Source organism: Pagrus major, chromosome 2, assembly GCF_040436345.1.
Source record: "Pagrus major chromosome 2, Pma_NU_1.0".
In the NCBI taxonomy this organism is placed as follows: Eukaryota; Metazoa; Chordata; class Actinopteri; order Spariformes; family Sparidae; genus Pagrus; species Pagrus major.
This window is the reverse complement of record NC_133216.1, coordinates 31,848,859-31,876,343: the sequence shown is the minus strand read 5'-3', so window position 1 is coordinate 31,876,343 and position 27,485 is coordinate 31,848,859. Positions and strand designations below refer to the sequence as shown.

The 27,485-nt window shown below is 39.7% G+C and overlaps 1 protein-coding gene across 1 annotated transcript in view; it reads left to right on the top strand.

Moving 5' to 3' along the window:
• The window catches only part of LOC141018216 (BCAS3 microtubule associated cell migration factor-like), a 295,541-nt gene that overhangs the window by 25,021 nt on the left and 243,035 nt on the right, over positions 1-27,485 (top strand). The window contains exons 3-6 of the mRNA XM_073493140.1: positions 14,597-14,721; positions 14,919-15,084; positions 15,169-15,266; positions 24,830-24,930. Coding sequence (XP_073349241.1) covers positions 14,597-14,721; positions 14,919-15,084; positions 15,169-15,266; positions 24,830-24,930 — 490 coding nt within the window. The remainder of the gene's footprint in view (positions 1-14,596; positions 14,722-14,918; positions 15,085-15,168; positions 15,267-24,829; positions 24,931-27,485) is intronic.

Below are 27,485 nucleotides of genomic sequence, written 5' to 3'. Positions count from 1 at the left end.
CCACAGACCACCAATGTGCAAATTGCTGCTGTTTGTCTTCAGTTACCTCACATTTTTCACATCAAAGAAAACCTCAAAAAGTTCATGCAGCGCCCCCTCCTCTCTTAATTTAGGTTTTGGTGTTTTTCCCCTGTCGAAGTGGGGAGATAATGTAGAGTCGGATGTGGCTTAGCATCCGTCTGATAACCTTCCCCCAAGACGAGGCCAGGTCAGAGAGTGGAGGAGCACAGCCAAGCTTCTGCTTGTCCTCAAAGTCTCCTGGGAGGCCCGAACAAGGAGAGGAGTGTTGGTTCTGACCCGGCCTCTTGTTTCCTGTTGGCCAAATTTGGCTGAAGGTTGGCCCCACATGAATTAAATCCCAAATGAAAAAAAAAGACATTGGTGACAAAATCAAAAGACTCTCTTTTGTTGAAATGTCACTGTTAGAACTTAATCTGTGAAAAAGACATTTTCAAATAGTCAGCTCTGAGGAATGGTCACAAGAGTTCTATGAGGATAGATTTGACTTGTCAAAATCCTGCCTGTCTTTGATAAAACTGGGATTTACAAGCAGACAAACTATTGCACACTTATCCCATCTACACACAGTCTGACTTTAACACAGACAAATGAAAATCCAAATGGAAAGATTGTCACACACAAAGCAAAACATCACCCTTGACCAAATCCCGCTGATGACATTTTCAAGCAAATGCAGATAGAGTGCAGGCGAGGTAACGAGAAAGACAACACAGAGAGAGAATGAATTAGACCCTGTGACCTGCTGCAGATGTGCCCTCAGATTACTGTAATACGTATGTAAGAGCCAGCCCAGTGCTAGAGCCATTGTCTTACAGAGCCTCACTGAGAACAGAGCTACAAAGGGGCTTTAAGAATGCAATGCCCAACATCACATGGCAGCAAGAGTAAACCATTTGCACAAATCACCTCACTTCCCTCTCTTTTTAATGGCCCAGGCGGAGCTGCTATTAGGGCCAACGGGTTAAGAGATGAATGTGTGAACGATTATTCTCCGGGAGTGGGGTCGTCACCCTCACAGGTCGATTGCTCTCGCTCTTTCCCCCTCTCTCCTGACTCTCTTCCTCTTTCTCTGCCTCCTCTCAGTAACACACCCACTCACCCCTTTTACTCCACTGACCCATGTTTAACTGATGTTTCCCAACATGCCACTGACCTGTGTGCAACTCTTTTCCACCAAACCTCTTGGATCAGGCAGTGTGTCATATAACTGGGCGGTCTTTGTCTACACTGTGGTCAAAACTGTTTACTGCCAGCACAACACGGTGGACAGTTTTCCCAACATGACCTCATTCTTTTGTTTTATTGTAAGCAGTGTGCAGTTTGACATTTTGATTTGTAACACTGAGGCTCAGATGCTCTGCTTTTCATCTTAACAGCACATCTATATGTTTTGAAACAGTTAGTTTTGAAAATGCACAAAGCATCCACCACTTCTAGTTATTTTATTATTGGGAATTTCTCTTTTTGAAAATGAAAAGACCTCTTTCTGCAGCGTAAGATATGAAATCACACTTGACCTAACAAAAAATTAGGGCCGTCAAGCAATTAAAAAAAGTATCTAATTCAAAGAGCACGATTCATCAGCGTTATCTTTTTTTAACGTGTTACTTTTTTCTATAATTAATTCATCTAAATAAACGTATTGTTGACAGTCCTGATAAAAAAATATACATTTGTAGGGACCATTGCTGGTTGGATGAGTTTGCCTTTGTGTTTTTTTATTTTTATTTATTTATTTTTATTTTATCTTGTGTGTCATGTTCATCATGAAGGCACCAGAAACATAGGGAACAGTGGAGAGCAGCAGATGATATACTGTACCTTATCAGACAACATTCGTAATAAAAGAAATGAAAAGTCTTAAAGAATAACATTCCGAATTAGACACATTGTTTTTTCCGGAGCTGATAACAATAGCAGCAGAGGAGTGATCCCTTAAATGTGGTTATCAAACACAATTAATGGAGGCAGGATATTTAAAATATTAACAATAAACTGTATCATCTAGAATGACACTGGTGCACTGAAACAGTAAACTTCATTTGAAATTTAAGAATTATGAATCACCCCTAGCAACATATACATGTTCTGTGATAAGTCAATACAACCGATATATTGTTGGGGCTTTACACAGAAGCCACTGACACTGTAACAGTGGTTACTTTTTAATATCTTTTACTCTAGTCTCTTTTCAACTCCACTTTGACCGAACAATTTGAGTGCTGTTTGAACAGAGACAGATGCAAAAGTATTAATAAGCCAGCATCCCTAACTTCAATGCATGTCATAGCATGGGTTATATGTTACTTAGAAACGTAAATGTCATGGTTGAGTTTGTGTATCACCGCATATAACTTTATTTTTAAGACTACTGTAATTAAAAGAACATACTAACTAACGCTGATCGGACTTTTCTTTTCACATTCTGCCCAAATTGTCTCTTATGCTCAAAGCACAGCCATTCTACTTCAGATACCTAATTACTGAATTTTTAAACTTTTCAGTACTGTTTTTCATAGCTATTACTGTTAGGCTATCATCAATTGCTTTTATGCTATTTTTACTGTATACATGATCACACAGTACTCTGCTTTAAAGGTTGAATGGAAATTAACAGTGGTGGTAACGGTTTTTTGATGGAGACCCTCATGAGCCATAATGCTCACAGTATAGTTTTTACTTGAAATTTAGTTTGTCTGCAACTTTTTTCCAACCAACAATAAATTCCACCAACGAGTCCCATTTGGATTTTCATTTGTCCGTGTTAAGAAAATATGAGAGAGAAATTCTAAGTGGCATCTTGTAAACCCCAAAGCCTACTTGGCCTTTGCTACCCCCATGGAGATCTCACCCCATTCATCCATCACTCTCCCACTGGTGTCCATCCATTTACCCAGCTGGAGGCCCAGAGTGGGGGCTCAGCAGGTTTGATAGGCTCAGTGGAGGGTAGACAGTAGAGACCGTCCACCCCCCTCTGTAACTCTTTGATAAGTGGCAGTTTACCAGGGGCCCCCATTACACCAACCACCATGTTCATTTGTCAACTTGCGCTCCAGGAGTAAGACATTCCAGGGCAAATTGTTGCTCCCTGTCCCCCAGAGTTACATTTTTCTACACATCCATGTACCAAGACTAATTGAAGAGTGTGTACTATCATTGGGAGGGCCCAGGCGGATGCGGCGAAAGCGATAAAATAAAGAAGAGCTGCAGAGTGCTTTGGTTGGATGGGGATTCTGTTTTTCATGACTTGGGGAGGTTGGCTGGCAGGGACAGAGTTCAGTCTCATCGGACCTTTATTGCTGCAGGGAAAAGGCTTATTTACTGTAAACTGTTTACGGAGCTCTGTCACTATCTCTGGACATGCAGAATAAACACAGGAACACACTCCCACTCCTAATGTCTTGTAAACATTAGAAACACGCACAAACTGACAGATAGATAGAAATACACCCTGAAAAAGACACTACACACACGCAGACATGCACACACACAATGTGTACTTGTTAACATAATCATAGTGAACACACATTTGTCCACACCCTTGCTTCCAAACAGGCACGCACATTCACAAGACAATGCACGGCCAGAAATACACACTCATACTAAAAAAAGAAGCACATGCAAACACAACTCCTTGTCTCAACAATGCCAGAGTGCTGTTAGTTTTATTGGTGTCCCTAGTTATTATACAACTTGGATAAACTCCTCATACTCTTTCCTAATTTCAACAATCAGGACTGTTTCCCATAATTTCTCTGTGTTGTATTTACTGCACATGTACCCAGTGCCTTTAAAGTTGGGGAGAATTAAAAAAAAAAAAACATGACATATGTCTGAAGAAAAAAATCAAAGTCTGTGGACATGCTGCATCTGCCAAATATATGGTATCACACTTTACAGAGCAGCTTGAGCAGATGAATCATCAAGCCATCCCGCAGGTTTTCAAATCCATCTTAGCGCACAGACATTCTGTTTCCTGCCTCATATGTGTTGTGCACTTAAGCAGACACGTCAAAAAGTATGTAATGTGAAAAGTGTATTTGCTCAAGTGTGCTAGTTTAATAATGGTTTTTCCGTCTATCTCTGTATCCCCCCACCCCCTTCACCCTCCCCTCACCCCCGTCTCATGAAGACCCTACCTCTTTGGGGCGGGATGTTTTGCCATTAAAACTCCATGGTGAGTTTTGCTTCTCCCCTCCTTGGCTCCCTCAGCAGCATGCAACTGTATACACCGCCACAGCACACCGCTTCCTTTACCTCTCATTTGTCTCCTGGTATATTTTCAACACATTCTGCAAAGTTTGTGCAGTCATTCCTCGAGGGAGCCTCCAAAGAGTGTTTCTTATTTTCTCATCTTTTTTTGTGCCTTTTTTTGGTTGTGCTTTTTACAAACCCTTCAATTTTTCTGTGTATGTTGAGCTTTTGTAGTAGGATGATTCAACATGTTGTGTTAGAGCCACAGCAGTACAAAGTGAACCGAGGAGTTTTGTTGGATTCGATACTTATATACAGTAATCAGATATCTTGCATCACCAGTTATGATTTCACATCGTAATTAGTACCTCATCTTTGAAAAAAGGTTGCAAATCTAAAAAAAAAAAAACTGCATGCTTTTGGTCTGTATCATAGGTGGTAGTCCAGAAAACATATCGCAGGGCTTGAGGGCAATGCCATAGCAGTTATTGTCTGGTTACCGTGTGGTTTCTTTGAGCCACCCACTAGAAAAGACATCTCTGTCTTCTTGTCTTTTTCTTTCTCTCTGTTTAGACCCTCCATGATGTTTTTCCAAGAATAACGCCTTTGTGTGAAACACATGTTGTTCAAATTTTCCTTTAGCCCGCCTTGGTTACATTTTTTTGTCCGTCTGATGTGTGTTTGCACGCAGTAATTGTACATTGTGATATTCTGATATTCTCGTGAGCAGTGTCTTGTGTGGATTTAGCTATGTGAGTGATGTGTAACCCTCTCCTACAAAATGTTTTTTGCTAACTTTTTTAGTTAATTATATCTACACAATTTCATTTAAAGCTGCACTAATTGATAATCTTGTAAGTAAGAGTGGGTCTGTGTAATGTGAAAGAGGTTGCTCAAAGTGATGAACCCACAGAGAATTATAACCCCATTCTGCAACTCCCCTCTGCTCTTAGATCTGCATTTTCCTTAGATTATTGTTTTATAAGTGGGGAAAAAGGCGATTTAATGCTCTGCACAGAGGATCAATTGCTAGAGGATGCAGCATCTTCCTATTCAAGGAACTTTTTCTTTGCTGGGGGCTGAAGCCAAGTCTCTTGTCAACACTGTCTCATGAAATCAGACGCTTACAAGCTTTTAAAAGAAGCCCCATTATGACAGAGTCACTTATGTAGAGATGATTGAGTGGCTCAGTGAAGTGAACTTTTTCCTTCCCGGCTCCCTGCTCTCCAGCTCCTCCCGGTTGACTCCATTCACTTTAGAAAATGAATAGCATGTGGTGCCTTCCCCAAGTCTTGGGTTTCGTCTTTTGTTGTGGGCAGTCACTCATACTTTTTAATTGAAGCCTTTTTCTTTCTGTCTTCATCTACCTCCCACTTAATCTAGGCCCTTAGTGATTTCAGAGCGTATACTTTTCAAAGGTACACATCATTAGCATTGGAATCTTGACCCTCACAATAACTGCCTTCCGCTCAAATTGGAGCTAGTTAAACATATTGTTTGCCTAATAGTGTATGTCTTGAGATGTGAGCTATGACAATCCAATTGCCAATTTCTGCTTCATCGTTTAGCATGCCTTCTGAAAGCTAGTACGCAGAGTTCAGGTAGAAATGTTATCTTATTTATAGCTTTTATTTCCTGTTACAGGATACCAAAAATGGTATCATGCTGGCTCAAATTTCCATTTTTCTACACTGTACGAATGATTTTTGGCTGTTTCAACTTAAAAGTCTAAGTTCAATTGCTGCCTTAAGTATTTGAGTTTACTTAAATAGGTCATATTATGCCAAATTTTTTAGGTTAATACTTGTATTTGGGGGTCCTAGTAGAATATGTGCACATGCTTTAATTTTCAAAAAACACATTTTTTTAATATGGTGCATTGCTGCAGCATTCCTTTTCACACTGTTTCTTGAACTTTCCGTTTTAGCTACAGAGAGAGACAGCTCACCTCTGTTCAATCTTTGGTGAGAGTTGCACATGCGCATTACTTAACAGGCAGGATGTTAGCCAATCAGAGGCAGAGTAGGGCAGGTCATGCCGAGCAAGGTAGTGTGATCTAAAATAACGCCACTACAGCAGTAGCAACTGTATGTCTGCTAACAGACTAGAGTGGTGTATATATTTATAATAAATATATGAAAATATATATTTATGTAACGTCTGTTACATAGTGACACACATAAGTTACAGAGGTAAAGGCTCAACTTCAAACCAGGCATTTCAGGCAGTACAGGAGCAGTGTTTTCTCTGTTTTCTGTATCTGTAGATATTACGTTGAATCGTCAACTTTTCAGTTACACTGACAATAATTATAAATAAATTTGATTTTCTTTGCCCACTTTCAGGAGTCAAACGGGACAGTCAACACTGCTCCTAGTGGAGCTACTTTGTTCCAGCACTAGTTCACTGACAGTACATGAAACTGAATGAACTGAGTGAATTTATTAAAGAGGTAAAAGTGTAATGGGCTGAAGATTGAACTAATGCTTACCTTTATCATAGTTAGCACTTTTTTCATTATTGTGAAAAAAAATACCATAACTTATCTTAAAATGTATTAAAGCTGCTGAAAGCATTGTCGTTTTAGCTAACTTCCTGTCCGTTCTGCAGTAGCAATCCCCTCCCTTCTCTTTACTTCTTCCAGCTGTTTTTTCAGCTGCCTCTAGATGTGAAAAATCTAACCTATGTAAGAGTTTAATGTTCAGTGTTTACTGCTTAATGCATCACCAAGCAAGGTGGAGCAGCTTTAAGTTTATATGCTCTCCACCTGTGGAACAAGTTTCCTGAATACCTGAGGTCTGCTAAAAATGTCACCTCATTTAAATCAGGGCTTTAAACATTACTGTTTATTGTGGCTTTCCAATAAGTTAGATAAATAACCTCTTTTTAATCTATAATTACTAATTTGCTTGCTTTTGTTATTGTCTTTTAATGACAATTTCTTTCACTAACTATTCATTTGCTAACTTTTGCTTTTGTGTCTTTAGTATCTTTTAAATGCAATTTTACCATTGTACCGAACTTGTACTGAACCTCGACCTCTATATCAAGGTCCGCAACCAACAGTGACTTCTGCGTACACCCCTAGTATTTACATTGATTAGAAAAGATAAGTTGATTGCACTAAAATCTATATTTACTTTTTACAGTGTATGTATTTTAAACAACTGATTTTTTGTTGAGATTTGTGTTATATACATAATCTCACTCCACAGACTATTTAATGAACTTACAAGCCTTGTATGGCACAAAAGGTGAAGTATAGGGAATAGGAAAGGTATTTAAAAAACAAACAAACTCTAGTTTCCCCTTGAACATTTGATGCCCTTCTCTTCTTCTTTTCACTGAGTTTCCCCAGTGGTTGTCATTAGCTCTGTGTGTTCGACACAGCCCCAAGGCTGCCTCTTTTCCAAGGGCTGTTGTAAAATAATAAATGTGACGCTGAAGGATGTGTCCTCTACATGACTGCCCTCTCTCTCTCTGCCTCTCTCTGTCTTCCTTTCCCTTCCTGGTCGCAGTCCGAATACTGGCTCCTTTTTTCTGATTTGAATTAACCATATGGCCCACAATCGGCAGCCAAAAGACAACCATACAGCTCTTTGTCACTGGATTGCCAGCTCAAGTGAGCTCTATCATATTTGTTTACTGCGAGGGCCCTGAAAATAAATGGAAGCTGCCACTGGACTTCCACCCCCCCCCCCCCCCCCGGAGGCGCCTCACATTAGCCCTGGACATAGTAATGCAAAGGGACTTTGATGGTTGATGTCGCAGATTGAATTATGCCCTTGAGGAAAAGCTATTAGCTCAGTCAAGAGTCCTCATTTGTTAAATTAAAAGTGGAAATGGCATGTGAGTAGTCTTCAGTGAATTAAAGTTGCAAAGAAAATGGATTCCACCCCCTACTAAAGGGCAATTGTACAGAGGGAAATCTCTTGGAGGGAGAGGGGAAAAGGAGATTTGCCATTTGTTTAGTGACATCTCCTTCCCCTCCCCCTATTTTCTTTTAGTACATTTATTTTTCATAATTCATTGATATTGGGTTACGTTTTTTCGTAACTTGGTATCATTTGCCAACCCACTCCTTTACCGCCGGTCCACTCCAAAACCTGGTTGGCCTCCATATGGAGAGCAGAATTAAGCCCTTGTCTCCTGGAGCTGTGCCACTCTGTCGTAAGGGCAGAAACCTCAACACTGTTAAGCCACTTCAAGTGAGATCAAGAGGAAAAGGATGATTTAAAACACAGATGAATAAACTTTAGCGGTCACTGTACCCAGAGGAGATGAGAACCAAGCTATGCTCTTTGGTCCTGTTGGCAGGATTGATGCTAGCTGAGGTCTCTTCAAAGAGGCCCAAACCTCGCTCATCAGCCATGAGACCACAGTGGGGAGCCAGTATTATAGCTTGCTATCAAAGACTTACAAGTATATGCATTGGTGTTTGATTACATACAATACATATGTATGTATATATCTATATATATATATATATATATATATATATATATACATATATATATATATATATATATATATATATATATATATATATATATATATATATATATATATATACGTGTGTGTGTGTGTGTATGTATATATATATATATGTATATATGTGTGTGTGTGTGTGTACATATATATATATATATATATATATATATATATATATATATATATATATATATATATATATATGTATAGAGAGAGAGAGAGAGAGAGAGAGAGTAGTCAATCCTCCTCTATTGGCTCCACATGTTGATCTCCTATGTCTCTTAAAAGTCCTTTCTCACTGATTTGTCATCCTTAAAAAAAAACAAAAAAAAAACAGTCAGATTTAAACAGTGTTTTTTCTTGATTTATTATTCAACTTTCATTTACATCCAATGTCAACATGAAGACTACGAGGAGGTTAGAATATCTTTGAGTGCACAGTGTAAGTTGCTGTGTGGTATATTCGTCAGCCCCAAGCTCTCACCCTTGAAAACCAACATCAGCTTGAACTGGAATAGGATTTGTGTTTCCTGGGTTATTGAAACCAGTAAACCACAGGGCCTTTGAGGGGTTTAACATATTTTCCAGCAATAGGAGAGATGGAACACCAGGGTTTTCAGCAATTAAACACCTCACTATAGAAGAACTTAGACTTTGCTCCCACACAGCCAAAGCCGGGAATACTGATCCCTCGTTTCCCCTATTCCCTTACCTTTTAACATGCTTGTTGCCATTTTAGTTTGAATGGATCATAGTAGGGCTCTTAAAAGTTGAAAGAATGTACAGTCTTTAAACTTTTGTAATATTAACGTGTTTTACGTCTATATTCTTTCTCTCCTATTGTATTTTCCTTTTGACTGCCTTACTCTGGTCCATAATTGTAAAGATTGAAAGGCAGATAAAGGGGACATGCTTAGGGAAAAATTGCAGAAATGGAAACACTCCCTCATACCTAGCTGATAGATAACTGGACCTGTTTGTTAAATGTTTTATCTTCTGGATGCACTGACAGACAAATAGGCCTGAGGAAGAGCTTGGAGGAGAAGACAAGGGCACCCTGGAGTTAGCCAATGCAATATCCTGAGAGTGACTTTATCTCCACTTCCATCTTCCTTTTACAGACGGGGCTTACTGTGGATATTTTGTTATTCAGCCTTCTCCCCTTGACCCAGCACTAATAAATACTAGCAATGGAACTTGTATAGAGGCCTTCCCTATGACTAACTTCACCATTTCCTTTTTTTCTGATCCCTCTTTCACACGGTGTTGGCCAAACAAAGACATCAACATCTCCTTGCATCCAGGGAGTAATTTATTAGGTGCTGACAGTCTGAAGGGAGGCAACAGACAGAGAGTTTTACCAGCAACAGACTTGTATCACCTTGCACTGTTACAGTTAGTTGAACTACTGGACAAAACATCTTCCCGTACAAGCATTATTGTTGAACGGCAGTCTTTGCTACATCATATTACAAACAGTAGCTTATTTAGTTTTGCTAGTTTTACTAGTCAGCCTCCTGTGAAGCAGACCTATCTGGATTGTTTGGTTTAGTGGCAACCAACTTCAGCAGGCTGCACACCTTTTACAGAAGAGGTTGTTTGGTCACTGTCGGAGCATTCTATTTATGCCAACCAGTGCATCCTATAGGTTAGGAGAGTTATGGTAGCAGCAGTTTAGACCTGCAGATGTAGATGTGTCAATGCTGTCATTGACAATACATGCAAATGTTGCTGTGATTTTAACTCTTGCACCACCTGCAGACAGGAGTTTAACATTTTATCTGCTAAAATATATAAATTAATACAACATCAACACTGATGCTTATACATTTTATAATAGAAGTACAATCAAGCTTGTGGCTTCAAAGCACAACACTGTAGCATTTCATGATTTTTTAAATGCAGCTTATTAAGTACAACCCTAATTTCAAAAAAGTTGTGACGCTGTGTAGAACACAAGTAAAAACAGAATGCAGTCATTTCCAAACAAACTGTGTTTACTGGCAACAGTTTTACAAAGTGTTCCTTAGCCCATAATAATATCCTTTATACAGTCATGTGTTTGGCAAACTGGTGCACCTTGCACCATCCTCGCTTGTGAACAACCAAGTCTTTTGAAGATTGCCCCTTTCATACCCAATTGTGATACTACTACCTGTTACCAATGAACCTGTGGAATGTTTCAAACCTGTTGTTTCTGGGGCAATCCACAACTTTCCCAGTCTTTTGATGCCCCTGTCACAAATTCAGAACAAGCATACATTTACAAAAATCAAAAAGCTGACCATGTAAAACACTTCATTTATTGTCTCTGTACTGTTTTCTATTGCGTATCCACTGAACAGGACACAGGACTCCTCAGAAGTTGTGATTTCAAGACCAAAAATGAACTTCCATGACCTAATGCATGGACCAAGCTTAACATTAAGCTTGAGTCCAAGTCTTATTTGTGTGCAGACACAAATTCTGCATGATCAACACATTTGTAAATGATTTTAATGACACAAAGTTCTGGTGTGCCCTATAGCTCACCTGGTATGTGCTCCATGTGCAAAGGCTAAGTCTTAAGCAGCGGCTTGAGTTTGATTCCAACCTGCAGCCCTTTGCAGTATGTCATGGTACCAGGTGCTTTGCATCAGTTACATTATTGTTGTTAATAAACTCACATTTTTTTAACAACCATCAGGCATTTCTGCTAACATCCATCTTATATTTTTTTCACCTAAGCCAAAAATATTTTAAAAAAACAATTACACATTGACCAGCAAGCTTTCATGAGCTGGGGATAAGCTGAATTGCAGTATTTTTTTTGACTGGCACTACAGACTAACAAAATGGGGAAATGCAGTTGAAAAATTGATGCAGAACTTTTTGTCTTTTTTTTAAGCCTTTGGTTTTTTTCCCAACCAGTGAGTGTAGACAGAAGTGAGTGTGTTGCTTTCACACCAGTGTGGTTTCCAAAGGTCAATGTTAAGCACCCCTGTGGGAGTGTGTGACACCACCGTGAGTCTTCAAGCCCTTATCCCACCTCATGCCTGATCTGCTTTGACCGTGTTTTACTGTCCAGGTTGGTTATAAGGCTGGACAATAATTCCAGACCCTGCTACTGTTCTCTGATCATTACCATATGGGGAACCCAATTGCAGCTGAAAACCCTTTCTGTGTCCGCTTCCTCTCAAACAGTCCTGACATGCTGAATAATCCAAAAACTCCCAATAAATTCTCTCCTGTGTCTGACACAAAGTGAAGTAGCCAGAGAGGGCAGCTTGGATGCTGCTGTTGTTAGATGCATGTTCTATTGAGAGATAAATATTGTAGATCATGTGCATTCAGTGTGACTGAAAGTTGTATAGTGGTCCCCACTATATGGAGGAGCAGGCATGTCACTGAAGGAGCATACATAACTTGTAAGTTCTACCTACTGTACATTAGGAAAACCTCTCTAAAAGTATACTGAAAATATGGTAAATAACTAATCACATTTTTCACTAGTCATCAGTGATGATGAACTGGCGGCCTGGGAACACTCTGACTTGTTCAGCTGGTTAACCTGTGCACACTGTAACAATGGAAGCTAAATGTATTGTCTCTTTTTGGTTGCAGTCTTGCCCTCTTGCCCGTTAAACACACTGAATTAGAATTTAGATCCGATGTAAGTGCACATCAAATTGACAATAGTACTGTAACAAAACAATACCAAGCTGCATTAGTGTGGGCTGCAAATAGAGGCAGATAAAGATAAAATACAAACCAGGACGCTCAGTGTGTAACCTCTGTGGTTGAAATTATTTATACCATGGTCTGGGTAAATACTTGATTCTGACTGGCTGCAGGATGTCAATTAACGTGATATACTGACACCTAAGGAACAACTCAAGTAGTTCCAGTGAAACTGTCTGTTCACAATTCTAATTAATGCGCTATAGCCTGGATCTTAAATGAGTTGCATTGCCATCAGCTGGATGCAGAGACTTTGACGTGAGAAATAAATTAAATGAAACAAAGTCTGAATGGCTTATATACAACACTGAGCATGGTCCTTCAGGGCATCATCATCTGAGCACCACAGGATGGCATCTGTAACTCACAAGCTGCAGTAAGTAGCCAACACTGTCGGCCAACAGCACACATAGGCTATGGACTATTTTTTTGTGAAAATCTTGATATTGATTTGGATACAATGACATGGCTGGCTAGCTAGTCTTGTTGTTAAACATACTGTCAATTAAATGTGCTGTTTGTCAACCGTACGCAATGTTAACAGGTTACGCTGGCTAACAGCTGAGCTGAAGGCCTCTGTGAGTCAAGTGAACTGTGAACGTGTGTCTCCCCCGTTGCGAAGTTGTATCTAATGTTCTTTTTATTTACTGGAGTAGTGAACAGGGTTTTCATGGCATTAGAACCTTATAGGATTGTGATGATTGTTCCAGTTACTCAAACTCTCAGAAGTTGCCAAGTAAACAGAGTTATGCTTGTAAGAAACCATATATTTTGGTTGCAAAATGTATAGGGAAGAAAAAAGAAAATGGTCTTAATTTTTTATTTTTTTTTGCAAGTGACCAAGCAGGACGACGCCCAATGAGGTGTCCATAATCAGGCAACAATCTGGAGGAGGTTCTGGCCTCCACATTATTAGTAATACCTGATGATGGACTCCTCGTTGGGCATTATCCCTTACATACAAAGATATTTATATGATAATAACCTTTACTACTTTAATTCAAAATGTGCATTATACCAAGTAAATTTGAGTCTATTTCAGACTCTTCAAAGCCAGTACAACTCTGGAATATTACAGTATCAGTAGTATCCTACATCTCAATGCCCACATAACAGTTTAGCACAATGACACAAGGTATAATCTACATTCACTCTGGGTAGAGTTCTTGTACTTACTGTATTTAACTGATGAATGCAGCCGCTCTTTGCATGGTATTGCAATATGCTGTGCTAAGAGTAAAGCCAGGGAAACCATAGCAGTGGCATATCCACTGCACTACCACTGTGGGTTGATTGAAATGAATGAGGAAGATTGCAATTTTTCCACAGGGCCACCATTTGTCTAAAGGTAACCTATAACAGAAGCACAATTAAGTCGTCTTCTACTATCTCACACATACCTTCCTTTTCAGATAGGAGGATGATCTAGAATGGTGGCTGAAGTGTGTATAGGGGATGATTGAGCAGGTGGACATTTTGTAATACGTGTTTTTGTGTTTTGGAGTGACCTTGTTTATTTTCTGAATATTTCATATATCAACATTTGTTGATGAGCAAAATATTTTTTTCCCCCACGAAGGTGGAATTTTTATTTGCAGGCATTTGAATACCCCTTGCTTAGCACCTTGCATGCAGAGCACTTTTATACAATTTGTGTTTATTGTTTACAATTGCCTCTAAGGTGTTCCATTTCTTTTGTTGTTCTGTCAAAAATCATGGCTTCTTCTGAATCAGACTGGTTGTTATTTTTCAAGGAACCAACACAAATTTAAATCTTGGTCTCAAAGGTGCTACATATTTCATTTTGAATTCAATCATTCGGCAGATGAATTTTGAAACATCAAAGTGAAATACTGACCATTGCTGAGTTGACTTTTGTAGTTCACATTCACATTTTCACAAAGATTACTGGATTTGTTTACAGCTTAAGAAAGGAAGTGTGCTGCTCTTCTGCAACATGGTTCATGGGACATGCAGTCCTCCATTGGAACTAGCAATTCTCTTCTCTATTTTGTCTCATTTGGTTACAGTACTAAAATCAGTCAATCACAAGTAATTTGATTTGACATATTAAAACCTCATACAGTACATGGAACACCCCTGAGACTCACACACTGCAGTTCAGTTTTTATTTTGTGTCAACATTATATTCTTTTTTTCCCTTCTGAAGCAAAGCTAAGCCACCCCCTCAGATCTCCCCAAGCAAGTCCAGTGGAGGAGAGTTCTGTGTGGCCGCCATCTTTGCCTCATCTCGCTCCTGGTTCATCACCAACCCCAACATAAAAAGAGAGAAAGGTGAGACCATGGTCCCAGCTGCTTTTCACATTTCTCCTGAGTCAACATCCTGCCAAAGTCCAAACATTTCTCCCTAAAAGTGAAAACCGAATGGCAAATGTTTAACTACCTGCAGTACCTCATAATGAAGAATGCAATTTTTAACTGAAGCAATTGAAGTACTTTTTTTAGAGCCTTCCTTTACATCCTCTTCACAGATCAGTCCAGGCAGTCAGTTGTTGACTCTCTGTATATCATCAGTTGCTACGGTAACTTGGTGGAACATGTCCTGGAGCCTCGACCTATTAGCACTGCTCAGAAGATTAGCGATGACACACCTTTGGAGCTCAGCACTTGTCCAAGGGCCTGCTGGACTCTATCCAGGTAACACTTTGTTTATGTCTCTATCCTTGAAGAAGTGCCACTAATAGGTAATGATTCTCATAGTTGTCTTATCTTTTGGAGTAGGACTCCACAGTGGAACGAGCTGCAGCCACCCTTCAATTCCAACCACCCCTTGGTGTTGGCTTCAGACCTGGTGCAGTACTATCAGTATCTTCTGGCTTGTAAGTGCTAAACAAATCCTTTTTTTGTGTTATTTGGTTTACACAAACAAGTACAATCCTGCCAAACTGTGCACATTTTGCATAGTAGGTACACATTTTGACATCAAAGTACGCTGTTCCAATGTGTAGCTTTAAAGTACACAGAAAGCAGATGATGCCTTGTGAATTTGGCCAGTTGTGTAACAGGACTCAAGTAAAACAGCAAGAGGCAACAGCATTATGCCAACGAGTGGGTAGCCTGCCGAAAACCAAAAGAAAAGAATCATAGCCTTCAACCACTAACAAAACAAAAAATTGCAACTGAGAATGATTGACAGATGGATAATGTTATTTCTAGTTAGGATCTGCAAATAAACAGCAACAGTCTTGACTTTGGTTTTATCCCTCTTGTTCTCCCTTCTCATTCTGGCTGGCCTGTTCCTCAATTGAGGACTGTTCTTTGAACTCATTTTAAAGGTAAATGGACTGGGCTGTTGCAGTTAAGTTAAGTTAACATAGGAATGGGTCCCAAAATGCAGTATCAAATGGCCCCAGTGCCAAATTATTTAAGACTATAGTATTGATAAGTTCTGATGTCACCAGTTCCTGTATCTGTGCTATTTAAAGTTTTAGTGTGATTTATCATCACACTGCAACCTCTTCTGCTGAGCTCATCCACATACACACACACACACACACACACACACACACACACAAACATGGACACGCAATAAAGTAAGTGAACAGCAGAGCAGAGTGGCCGTGGTGAACCAGGTGAAGTCGAGATTACACGAGGTGGAGACATGCAATAAAACCGTCATGAGTCATAAGTCAGTACTTTATCAATACAATTGTTAAACAAGCCTAAACACGTAGAAAAGCAATGTTTCAATTGTCTGTCCGCAGTCTGTCACCCATCACTGCTATGTGCTACAAAAGCACAGTGGGTTAGCTCAGCTAATAGCAATAGGGACTGATGTCTGTGTTCTTCATTCTTCCCAAACTTCATTCAGTATTTTGACATTTTAGATTTATTTCAAGTTAGAAATTATTGAGTTTATATTGCGACTTTGCTGTTATAAACATTACTATGGCTGACATTTAGTGACATTTGAAATATAAATAAATTGCCACTACTAGAAGGACTATTGCAAAAAAAGTATTGATCTGCTACGAAAGGACATTCAAATACCAATTACATTGATGCTCTTGATGTATTTGCCCGTTTGCCCATATGCCTCATAAAATATAGCTCTTTGTATGTTTTATTTACACAGGGCCAACAAGACCATGTATGTTTTCAGTATGTACTATATGCATTATTAGTCAAGGGAGTGACCCCAAATCCCTGCTGAGTTTCCATGTTGACTGTGTTGAAAGCCAGTCCTTAGCCTGTTATTGGTGCCACATGCTGAGGAGAGACCTTACGAGTAGACAGCTATAACATTTCCTTTCTCAAAGGCAGAGAAAGATACTTTCACTATTGCATATCCTCTCAGCCCTGTCAGAAGTAATCCTAGTTCTTTGTTTGGTTCTGCACCTTGAATCTACCCTTTCCCAGCCACACTACACGCCTGCTTCAGGACATGCTAGCACAATGCTACAAAATGCCGGACTCTGACCAATTAGCTGACACCCTAAACTCTTTCTTATTCAATAATAAGCACGGAGCAGTGAGCACTTTAGGTTGCCCTCTGAAAGGCCAATTCGTATGTATTCTCGAATGCACACGGATGGCCACACACGGAAGCAATCCACCCCCTGGAATAAGCTGGCGTTTTGAGCTCACTCCATAATTATAAACACACAAAATCTGTAATTAGCTCTTGCGGCTGCTCCAGGGTAAGTGGTGGCTGTGTGTACCCTAATCTCTCTACTCGTCTCCGTTGACTTCTGCAGTGCTCCAGGTCTAACTGGTAGGATATTTTCTCAAATTAGTGCTAATGGTCTCTCCTAGTGTCATAGCGATGAGGACACGTTGGGGTGACGGGCATGGGCGTCAGCTTTCTCCACCATTCTCTCTGCCAGAATGGGCAGTGGAACTGTGGCTGCATAATGAGAGAGATTCATAGCATTAACATTTACATCCAATTAACAATAGCCAGATAACACCGCCGTGTCTCTTTATTCCCCAAACCAACCAAGTGTAAACCAATGAGAGGTCAAGACGCTATAAACATAATTGTTCAGCCCTCTACCCACTTCTTGTGCTCCTGCCATTTTCCCTCTGGGCCAATGTCCTATACACCACCAACAGTGACCGAGTTGCTCTTGGAGTGCCACCTTCCATTTCTGCGCTTTGCACCCGAGCACGGACTCTCAACATCCTGTTTCTCAGCATGCTTCCCATTGCCAGCCCTCTCCTCTGCTGTTTCCTCCAGGGCTTGGCAGCGCAACAGAGAAGTGATCCAGGAGAAAGAGTCGATTTGACCTTAGGATGAATTACAGCACAGCCATACGCCTCTTGTCCAGCTGCCTCTTACTGAGCATAAAGATCATGCCGCTGCAGAGGAAACTGAAAAGACACATTGTTCTTACTTGCAGAACAAATTGTGCTATGTAGATCTAATTTACATTGTGGATACAACCATCAGAAGAAAGAACACATAGCAAGAGAGGAAACAAGACAAGGAAGTTTATACTATAAGACCAGAAACAGAAGTAGCGAAAGAGTCAAGGAATGAGGGTAAGAAATCTACATAAATATCCCCTTCACCTAATTGTTGAACAAACAATGACTATGTCTCTCGAAAGGTGGAAAAGAGGTGGCAGCGCTTGATTGACAGGCAATGGTCTCCGGTCTCGTGGCTCTATATTGGATGACCCAGACTGATTAAAAATGCAGTATGCAGGGAAAGGAATAGGAAGGGGAGAGGAAGGGCCGGGGTCAGGCCAGACCGGAGCCTCCAGGATGGGATGATAAAAGGCAGCAGTGGCGCCACTTCATGGTCACTATCTCCACCTGTCCATCTGTAGAAGCTACTGGCAGCACTCAGCCTCACAGAGGATGGCAACGTGCATCACTGCCTTGGAGAGATAAGGAAGAAAGAGACACACATTATACAGTATACCCATAAATAGAGGAGATGCAGTACGATCTGGCTAAATAAAAGCAGTCTCAAGCCAAGTTTTTAGTGTTTGGGGAATCCTCTATCTACAGCTGAAACAGAGTCTCATGATTCCTGTTTGTGTCTCCAAAAGTACCCATTTGTCTACATGTGTGAATTGGCCCTTTTCTTCTGGCCCAGGGTGTTGGAGCAGGGCAATAACAGAATGACTAGTCTAATCTAATCTGTAATCAGACTTTTTATTCAGAGTGAGTTTTTTCCACCTATGATTTTTTGTTGCCGTGATATTTATCCAGCGGTCTGCAGTATGTTTTCCAACACCTCTTCCCCTCACCGCAAAGTTGCTCTGAAGCAAACAAACCGGTGAATAATTTACCACCTAGATTTCTGGCTGGCTCCTTTGAACCTGGTGATGATGGCAGCAACAGAGGCTATGCTTTTTGGCCTCCCCCCCCCATCATATAATGTGCTAATTGTGGAGACTGACTGACTGGCTGGCTCGGCCACTCTCTTGGGACTCTGAGGCCCATGACAGGCCAGCCACAGTTGCCTCGTCAATAGATCTAATTGCTCTGAGAGAAGGGCCAGAGTGAAGGCTTTGGAGCATCAGGCGTTTGGTAAAGAGAAACCATGGCGCCATGACTGGGTCAGTAATCAAAGAGAGGCAGAGAAAGGATGGGGTAAGTGTAGTGCTGGCTGAATGAAGGAACTGTCAGTCAAATACGCCTTGAATGATATATAATGACTAAGCTATCCCAGTCTGTCAGTATGCCAGCACCTATCTGCCAGAGTACTACTCAAAAGAGGAAAGTGAGAAGAGAGACAGGTGGAGCAGTCGAGAGGGAGCCCAGCAAGTGAAATGTCTGGCAACCAAGTGCGGCAGTTCAAAGTAGAGGGGGGGGAAAATAAAAGACTAATAAAATGAATCTTTAAAAAATACAAATGAAAGAGATGAAGGTGAACAGAGAAGACAGCCCAGACAAGACGGCTATCCTCTGTCCACCGTGCAGCCAGCACTCCAGATCTATCAGATTGTTAGCCCCTTATCTATCCCTGGAGATCGGCCCGTCCGGTCCCTGGCCCAAGGCCCTGGGAGGTCGGGCTACATCAATACCTAGGCAGCCTTTGTTCTTGTTCTGACTCCCTGCTTCACTGCTCTGGCTAACAGGCCACTGGCTACCAGCCTTCAGCACAGCAAAACACCACTCTCTTCACAGTCAATAAAGACTGTGACACAGACAACTCTGTTCCTTGGGAGTGTAGGGAAGATTATTTTTCTGTTTATGTGGGTATGCAAGCGTATAATCATTAGAGTGGTTATTAAAGAAACAGACTCAAAACAAATCAATCTTCATTCATCAACAAGGAAGTTATTATTATGAGTCATATTTTATCAATTATAGTTTGACACCGGCCATCATTAGCCAATTGCCTGTGAGTCACGGCTATACTGATAGACAGATTTTCTTTCTCATTTTACTGCCATTACTGGTCAGAAGTAGGTTTTTTAGTCATGCAGTTCTACTTTTCATTTACATTACAGACACATTTAGAAAATACATACAGAGGTATAAAAAATTCATAAATAAATGAATAAATATCATAATGTTGTCAGAACCATTTATGACCCATTTTTGGATTAAATCAGCAGGTGAGATTTTTAGCATTTCCAGCAGATAAAATCTCTGGGAAATATAAATATTTAAATAGAAATGTTACCATACAGAAAACCTCCTTTATTACTGAATGGTAATACAAAACATTAACAGTACTGTCCATAAGAGAAATCAGATTTAGAGATATGTGATATAAAAGGTCCTCAAAAACTCTGATGGTAAACATATATACTGTATTGCCTCATGATGTTAACCCTCATAATGTTCAACCCCATATCCACCACTTATTTGTCCTTATTATCAGCCTTTTCTAGCAAACAAATTAACTGTCACCACACTATACTATAGGAGGAATCGCTTAGCCATGATAGAAAACAGGATTTAGTGATGGGGTAGTTTTTTTTGGCTGCGGAAGACTGAGAGTCACCACTTCTGGCACAATAATAGTGTCATTGTCAGGCAGAAAATCAAAGCCTAGCTCAGCACAATGATAGATACAAACTTTCCACAGTTGTACTAATCCTGTCTCATAATATTTAACATTGTTGTGCATTGGATAAGCCTTCAAATTCATGGATCTGAGACTCAAGTCTGCCTGTGTGTCATCTTTTCCCCACCTCCATCAATACAACTCCTTGCTGTTTTTAATGCAGTGCAGTTTTCAATATGAATGGCTTAACTATTTTTCCCATAAGATAGTGATGGTATGTTTGGCCTGCAAAAGGCTGAGAGTCACCATTTTTTTGTGTTTATGCCAACAATGCATAATTGGAGCCACAAAGGCATTCTGGCATGTGATTGAAACGTTCAGTTCATTTTAACAAAATCTCTGAATGTCAGTCCTACGTTTTAAACTACAGCCCGACTGGTACTTGATTTTTGGGGACTTTGGGGACAACACACATTTCTGTGCAACGATCTCTCAAACGTGATTATCAAACACGTGTGACAAAGAAGTCAAATGGAGGCAGGATATTTTACAGTTTAACAATAAACTCTATTGTCTAAAATTACATCAGTGCACTGAAACAGTACATTTTACTGGGAATTTAATAATTATACATTTTTAATCTCTAAAATCAAAGTTTCATATTGCCACGTATTTGATAACATGCACCAATATCGGCTGATTGTCGGCCAACAGATATATTTATCAGCCTCTATTTTACACATTTGTCTACAGTAGATGATTACCATAGAATTGATGCACATCCTTTCTCATTCCGCTTTCATAATTTCTAAGTAATGACAACATGCTTCATGCTTATTCAGATTTTTCCTGAAATCGATCAATAACATTCTCATATCTACTGTGCCTATAGCCTTACATTCAGACTCCTTTCTTGAGAGTGGTGCAATAAGTTTGCACTTAAAAAATTTGCTGTCCGTGAAATTGCCTTGATGCTCCATCTCTTAAGAGCCTGTAATGAGTGTTGTAAAAGGCGAAGGCCGAGTGGCTGGCCTAGTCGGACACTAAGATGGTTAGATATGACTGTAACTGCCTTGGTCAGTCTGGCTCCTGACATGCACACTAACAGACACACTAACATGTGTGTGTACACACACACACAAACACACAGGGGAAGGTTGTTTCTTTGCTTGACCCGTGGGGATGACCACTAGCTCCCCACACCGGAGCCCGGCTGTGACTGGCCATTGAAAGCCCCCCCACTGGAAACCTGATCCAGCCAGTCCAACGACTGCTTCAGAACATCAATAATTAATTAGGGAACAGCTATTGGCCCCAAGGGTCAGAGAGGCAAGAGAGGGAGAGAGAAAGGGGGGCTGGGGAGGGGCAGTGGGAGTGAAGGCAGTGGTAGGAAATAGGGGAGTCGTGATTTTAATAAGTAACACAACATAGGCTTTGTTCTTCTCTCTTCCATCTTACAACATGAGAACCCTTCTCTGCCTTGCTCTCTCTTAGCCTTAGCTCACATTCCCCTTGCAAGGTATCTGTGAGTCTCTGAAGAGTCATTCCACCCAAATTACCAAAAATAACAAAACATATTTCACTAAGTACTGGTATCTTGCCATTCAGATAATTTTGGTTGTATTTGTAGAGGTATTAAATGCATCTGTCCCTGTCATTTATCTGCCTCCACTCCGATCCATGGAGATGAATGTGATATTTTGGTGAAGCTCACTGGACTGAAAATTTACATGTAAAAAAATTAACACAAGCATGTCCATCCGTCGAAAGAAAATAGTCCCTGTGATTTCGCTGTTGAACATTAAATGTCTTTTTTTAGTGCTGGGATGACCAAAAACTGATTCTATCCTATTTATTTATTCTACATTTCTGTTCTTTGTTTGTGGGGTGGAGACATAAATCTCAGAGAAAGACACACTTGATTAGATACTTTTATGGGTAAGTAATGTTTTTTTTAAATTGGATGAATCAGCCTTCAAAAATCTGACACCAAATTCAAGACAATGATATATTTGTATAATCAGATTTGATTTAAGGCATTGTTTGGGAAATATTTTATAACTTTATAACTTTCTTCTCTGTATTTCTTCTATGTATCATATGTTCACAAGTCACACTTCTCTTACACTCAATTGTCTACAAGTAACATAACAACACTTCTAGGTGGTGAATACACAGCGGTGTTTGTTTATACTTTATCCAATGCAGCTTTATCTATGTCTCTTGGTATTCTGTTGATGCAGTTCAAGTTTCTGTAGATGGCGCTTCTTTCTCTCTTTGTTCAGCCATGGCGGCAGCTCACTCCAACTACCCATTCCTCCCAAACACATCCTTTTTTTTCCAAACACAATTTTACATACAGCAAGCACTACTTCAGAAGCAGGGGTAAGAACTGTCCAAATCTCATACTTCATAAAGGACGTGTGTTTTGTGGTGCGGTGGGGGTGGGGGTTGATGTGACATTGGTAACTGAGGTGCCAAACACCAAACAACCTCCATCAGAGTTGTATGAACACCTTGCACGTGTGTAAGTGTGTGAGTATGTGTAAGGATGAAGACAGGAGCACCTCTGAGATGTGCACTTGACAAGTTTATTAGCCATCCCTGTGTTAAACACACCCCATCCCCGAGGTTGGAGACAGAGAAAGGACTGATTCTACACATAAGGCCTCATTCTCCACGTCTGCTTATTCAAGCCTCCAAAAGCCCCATCTGTTTTTTGGTCTCTCTGTCACTTTCTCTCTATCTCTTTATTACACACACACACTCCAACATTGCCAACAGACTATATTTGTGCACTGACCAAGTGTGGACCTCTGTTTCTGGTCATTTTGAAAAAAAATTACATTTTCCCCCATAAAATGACTGCAAATGTTTTTGTTTTGTTTTTTCATTGTTAAACAAATAGGAAAGAGGGGACTTGCATCCTTGAGCGACATCTACCTATCAAAGGGCAGTTTTTGTCAGTATAAGCAACTAAATTTACATTATCAAGGATTTTAATTTAAATATATAAATATTTTAAATATAGAGTTACATTTTGAAGATTAATTACACCAGTGCACTTATTTTAAGGGGAATTCATATTCATCTGTGTTATTTTGGATCATTTTAATGACCTGTGTGGAATGCTGCAGTGTACATTTTAAAGAGGACCCCCTCCATCCTGTGGACTGTATCTTATTTTACTTTTGCTCTTAATTACATGATTGAAGTCAGGAGAAAAATATTTCCCAATCTTGAACAGGTTTTGAATCATACGTTATCTGTACTTTGGTTTGGCTGTTCAGGCACATTCAGGGAATTAATTGTAAACGCATTCATGAATATAGAAAGGTCAAATAAAGGCTACCGATTAATTATTTTCATTAATATAAGTTAATTCTTTTTGGCAATCAGTTTATATGGAAAATAGTGCTCTTCTGTCCTTACTCATCTATAATTGTGCATTATTGTTGCTTAAGTCAGTGATAACAATACAAGAGATATACAATATTAATGCTCTGGACAATACCTATTTTGTTGACAAAACTTGTTCCACATCAGACTTTGGCATCCAGTGCTCATGGAGTGACACTCCAACATGGAGACACAGCAACATTAATAATACTATGAGAAAAAAAATAATGTCAACCGGATAGTTTCTTCAAATATGGTTTATTGTTTTTTAACTAAACATTAAGGCTCAACTTTAGAGGACATTCTACTTTCAAGCTTCAGTCTTTATTAAAGTAGAGGGGTTCCCGGAAGGCACCAGAAAAATTACATATTTTAAAAACTAAAAAGGAAAAACAACAAGTCAATAATAATAATTAATAATACTGAAAAAGACACACACACTGTTTCTCTCTTTCTCTCAGACTTTACTGTACACATTATTTTTCAAACACACTGGAACGCATCCATATACCCATATGAGACAAAATAAGAAAAAATGTATTATTTTATTTAGCTGCTTCCGATCTCACAAAATAAGACTCATATATGCCAGACATTTTGAATTAGAGCTTGTCAAGTCATCAAATTTAAGATGTGCACTACATGTATTGGCTGTCAAAGACCATCTCAGTCAAACCCTAATGACTCTAACACTTCAATAAACTAGTTGTCATTTATCATTTTCCTTCACAGCTGATTTATGTGAATGGTTAATGCCAAAATGTTATAATCCAAGCTTTACATAATCAGTCATGTTTGACTTACTGACATCCTCTCTGATAGCTGTTTCAGAGTCATATTTTATGTTTTAGGCATTAACACTTTTCATATATTACATAGGAAACACTGAATACTTGAATTTTAGAGATATTTCTGGCTTAACTATGATGACATTGGACATTGACACAAAATATTAGCTCCAGCTATTAGCTTCATCTTCAATATATCAAATGTCACAATTGGTTTTAACAACATATAACCTGTGTGTGTGTGTGTGTGTGTGTGTGTGTGTGTGTGTGTGTGTTCTCTCAGCAATGCCCCCAGGAAGCCCAGGCCCAATCACGCGTCACGAGTCGTCAGACAGCCTGGCGTCTGACCACAGTGGCCAGGAGGATGAGGAGTGGCTCTCTCAGGTCAGACCTTTACCTTACCCAACATTACAGTAACATTAAGTTAGTCTGTGACAGGCAGACAGGTGATTGGCATTACCACAGATCATACCCAGTGCAGCACATCTCAACAGAGATTAGAAAGAATTGAGATGGCAATAGGATATAAGTCAATTGCCTAATTTAAGTGGGCTTACCTGCGTGAAAAACAAACAAAAGAAAAAAAGTATAATTGCACGAACTTTGGTTTAAAGCTGTAGTAGGAGATGAGTATTTAGCTTCCCTGAAGATTGGGTGGAGACCAAAACAAATAGAAAGTAGAGTGAATATTGAACTTGTTAGTCTGACACAAACATAGCTCCAAATGAATGCTTATGGCGCTGGACGTGTAAATGGACAACTGTTTGCTAACACATTAGCCTTACCAATTTTATCAGACGATACAACACAAATTATTTGATTTAGGTTTGCTCCACTACCCCCAAGTGGGAGTAAATCCCATTTACTTTGGCAGGACACAATTGGATTGTCGTGTGGACATGCCATCCTCCCATCCTCCCATCCTCCCATCCCGAGAGAAGTATTATTTTTGATATAAAATTGATATATTAAATTGATATAGAATTAAGAATTCACTCCACAAGGGTTGATACCTGATTTGTCCCCACACAGATTCAGTCTTCAATTTAATCTACTTTTACATGATCCTGTCTATATATATTTGCATGTGCAGTAATTGGATTGTAAATCTTCTTGCTCAGCCAAATAGCAGAACTTACTTTGTGGCTTCTTCCGAATCACAAACGCCATCTTAAATTGTGCTCAAATGTTCAAAGTATTTTGGTCAAGAAGACATCGGAAAAATGCACTACACATTCCCTCATCTTTCAGCTTGGTTAACCCTCAATGCGCTCAGCTCTGGTGTCGGCAGGTAACCCACTACATTTTCACCATCAATAATTCCACTGCATACATAATTGATTGGTTAAAATGCACCCCATTTAGCTTGCAGAAACCCTGGTTCATATCTGCCATGATAGTTTGCCAGGAGCAAAACTATCCATTGCACTAACCCAGAATTTTGGTGACATCCTGTCAAAGCACTGGTATTTATGCATTTGTCAGTGGTTGGAGATGTAACCGTACTGCTACAAGCCTTAGGATGTACCTAAGATGATGAAGAAGAAGCTTGTATGGAAAATTTCAGACTATCAATGAATTAAGGATAAAAGCACTCAACCAAAATTAAAGATGGGTTTGTAGATCAGTAATGCAGTGTAGTTTGTTGATTTATTATTGCAGTCCCACCAAAATTTATGGAAAAAACTGGGGCATATCAGGAACATTAGCTTTGTCGAATAAGAATTGCTAAATATGTAAAGGCTATGTTGAATTAGAGGCAAAGCACTGCCTTGTGTAATTCATTATATCATATCAATGGTCTTTAGATTATCAGCAGGCATTTTGCCTGCTTTGGATGTTGGATTATCACCAAAACTAAGCTCTGTGGCAATCACCAGTACAAGTAAAAAGCTAATGTTAGGCTAGAAACAGTCATTGCCTGTAAAGTCCGCCTGTAATGACGGACTAGTGAATAGATAAGACTCTGTGGTTTATTTAGACACAACCGCCATTTTTAAGACACATAAGTGCTTTCTAATTGAATTTTGGGACATTTAAGGATGTATTTTATGTCGCAGGACAAAACGTGTAAATAGGATAAGCCTGTGGTAACCACAGACCTTATTCAAGCATTTAAGCAACCACTCATTCAAAAACTCATTGACTTCGGCTGTGTTTTATCTCTAACGGCAGGCCTGTATGATTTTGCGCTTTGGGCGCTTCGTATCTAGGTCAATTAACACACCTGTGATTAGAGCATATCACGGAGAGGAGTGGACGCCTTTCTTACGACTTTAGAAACTAATATATTATTTTGCGCTTTCACACACCTCTGCTGCTACAATCCCATCCGAGGGGAAACACTGAATCCTACTAACAAAGAAACAAATCAACCAACCATCAGTGAGGGGTGAAAACCAATATACCCAAGATAACAGACATAAATAAGTTGGGCACATACAGGGTCTGAAATTGCCACTCACCAAATCTGACTAAAAATCTTTGTAGGCAAACAAAAAAAAAAATAGGTCACCTGCCATTATGGGGTTGCTGAAATTGGCCTACTTCACTACAAACTACCATTGCTACAACACAGAAGTTGATTGGCCATGTTATGCTTTGCAACAACCCTGTAAGCATCAATAATTGTATCGCAGTTCTTTGATTGACACTCCCTGTCCACCATCACTACTGATCACCATCACCATCATGCTAAGTATTGTGGAATATCAGTTTATTAAATAATCTAATCATTGTTAAATGATTAGTCACTGATCTAAAACCTAATACATTACTTCAGTCCATGGTGAGCTTGTGGTATTTCCTCTGATAAAGCCTACTGTTAAACTGTGTTTGCAGTGAGACTGATACATTCCACTGCATCTGTGCAAGTGTTTGTGTTCTCAGACATGATGTTGTGGGTGATATTTTTAAATCAGAATGGCAGCGAGCTCAAG